Source organism: Bison bison, unplaced genomic scaffold, assembly GCF_000754665.1.
Source record: "Bison bison bison isolate TAMUID 2011002044 unplaced genomic scaffold, Bison_UMD1.0 scf7180017864289, whole genome shotgun sequence".
Lineage (NCBI taxonomy): Eukaryota > Metazoa > Chordata > Mammalia > Artiodactyla > Bovidae > Bison > Bison bison.
In genome coordinates this window covers 2,592,901-2,593,225 of record NW_011494861.1, presented here as the reverse complement: position 1 = coordinate 2,593,225, position 325 = coordinate 2,592,901, and the positions used below count along the sequence as shown (strand labels likewise).

At 56.0% G+C, this 325-nt stretch overlaps 1 protein-coding gene across 1 annotated transcript in view; it reads right to left on the bottom strand.

Moving 5' to 3' along the window:
• MTOR (mechanistic target of rapamycin (serine/threonine kinase)) overlaps positions 1-325 on the bottom strand; it is a 124,124-nt gene that overhangs the window by 33,319 nt on the left and 90,480 nt on the right. Inside the window, exon 31 of the mRNA XM_010849896.1 lies at positions 94-194. Within this exon, the coding sequence (XP_010848198.1) occupies positions 94-194 (101 nt within the window). The remainder of the gene's footprint in view (positions 1-93; positions 195-325) is intronic.

Sequence of the window (325 nt, the reverse complement as noted above, 5' to 3'; positions counted from 1 at the left end):
CCTGGCCCCTCTGCCTGCAGCCACAGTGCCTTGCTACTCAGAGGCGAGCCTCCAGCTTCACTGTCCTCCCCATGCCTGGGAGGGCAGCCTTACCTAAACCCCATGCAGCTGCAGCAGCCATGCGGGCCATCTTGGCTTGGGTCTCATCATTAACCAGAGTCCATTTTTCACAGCACTGCTGGTGAAGCTGCCCCCTGCAGGAAAAGAATTATATAGTCAGGTTAACTGAAATCACCTCCATGACCTGCTCATTTTTCTCTAGAGCCCCTTGGGTTAGCTGGGGGGTTGCAGGGGAACTGGATGATAGGGGCCTGCCTTCATCTGG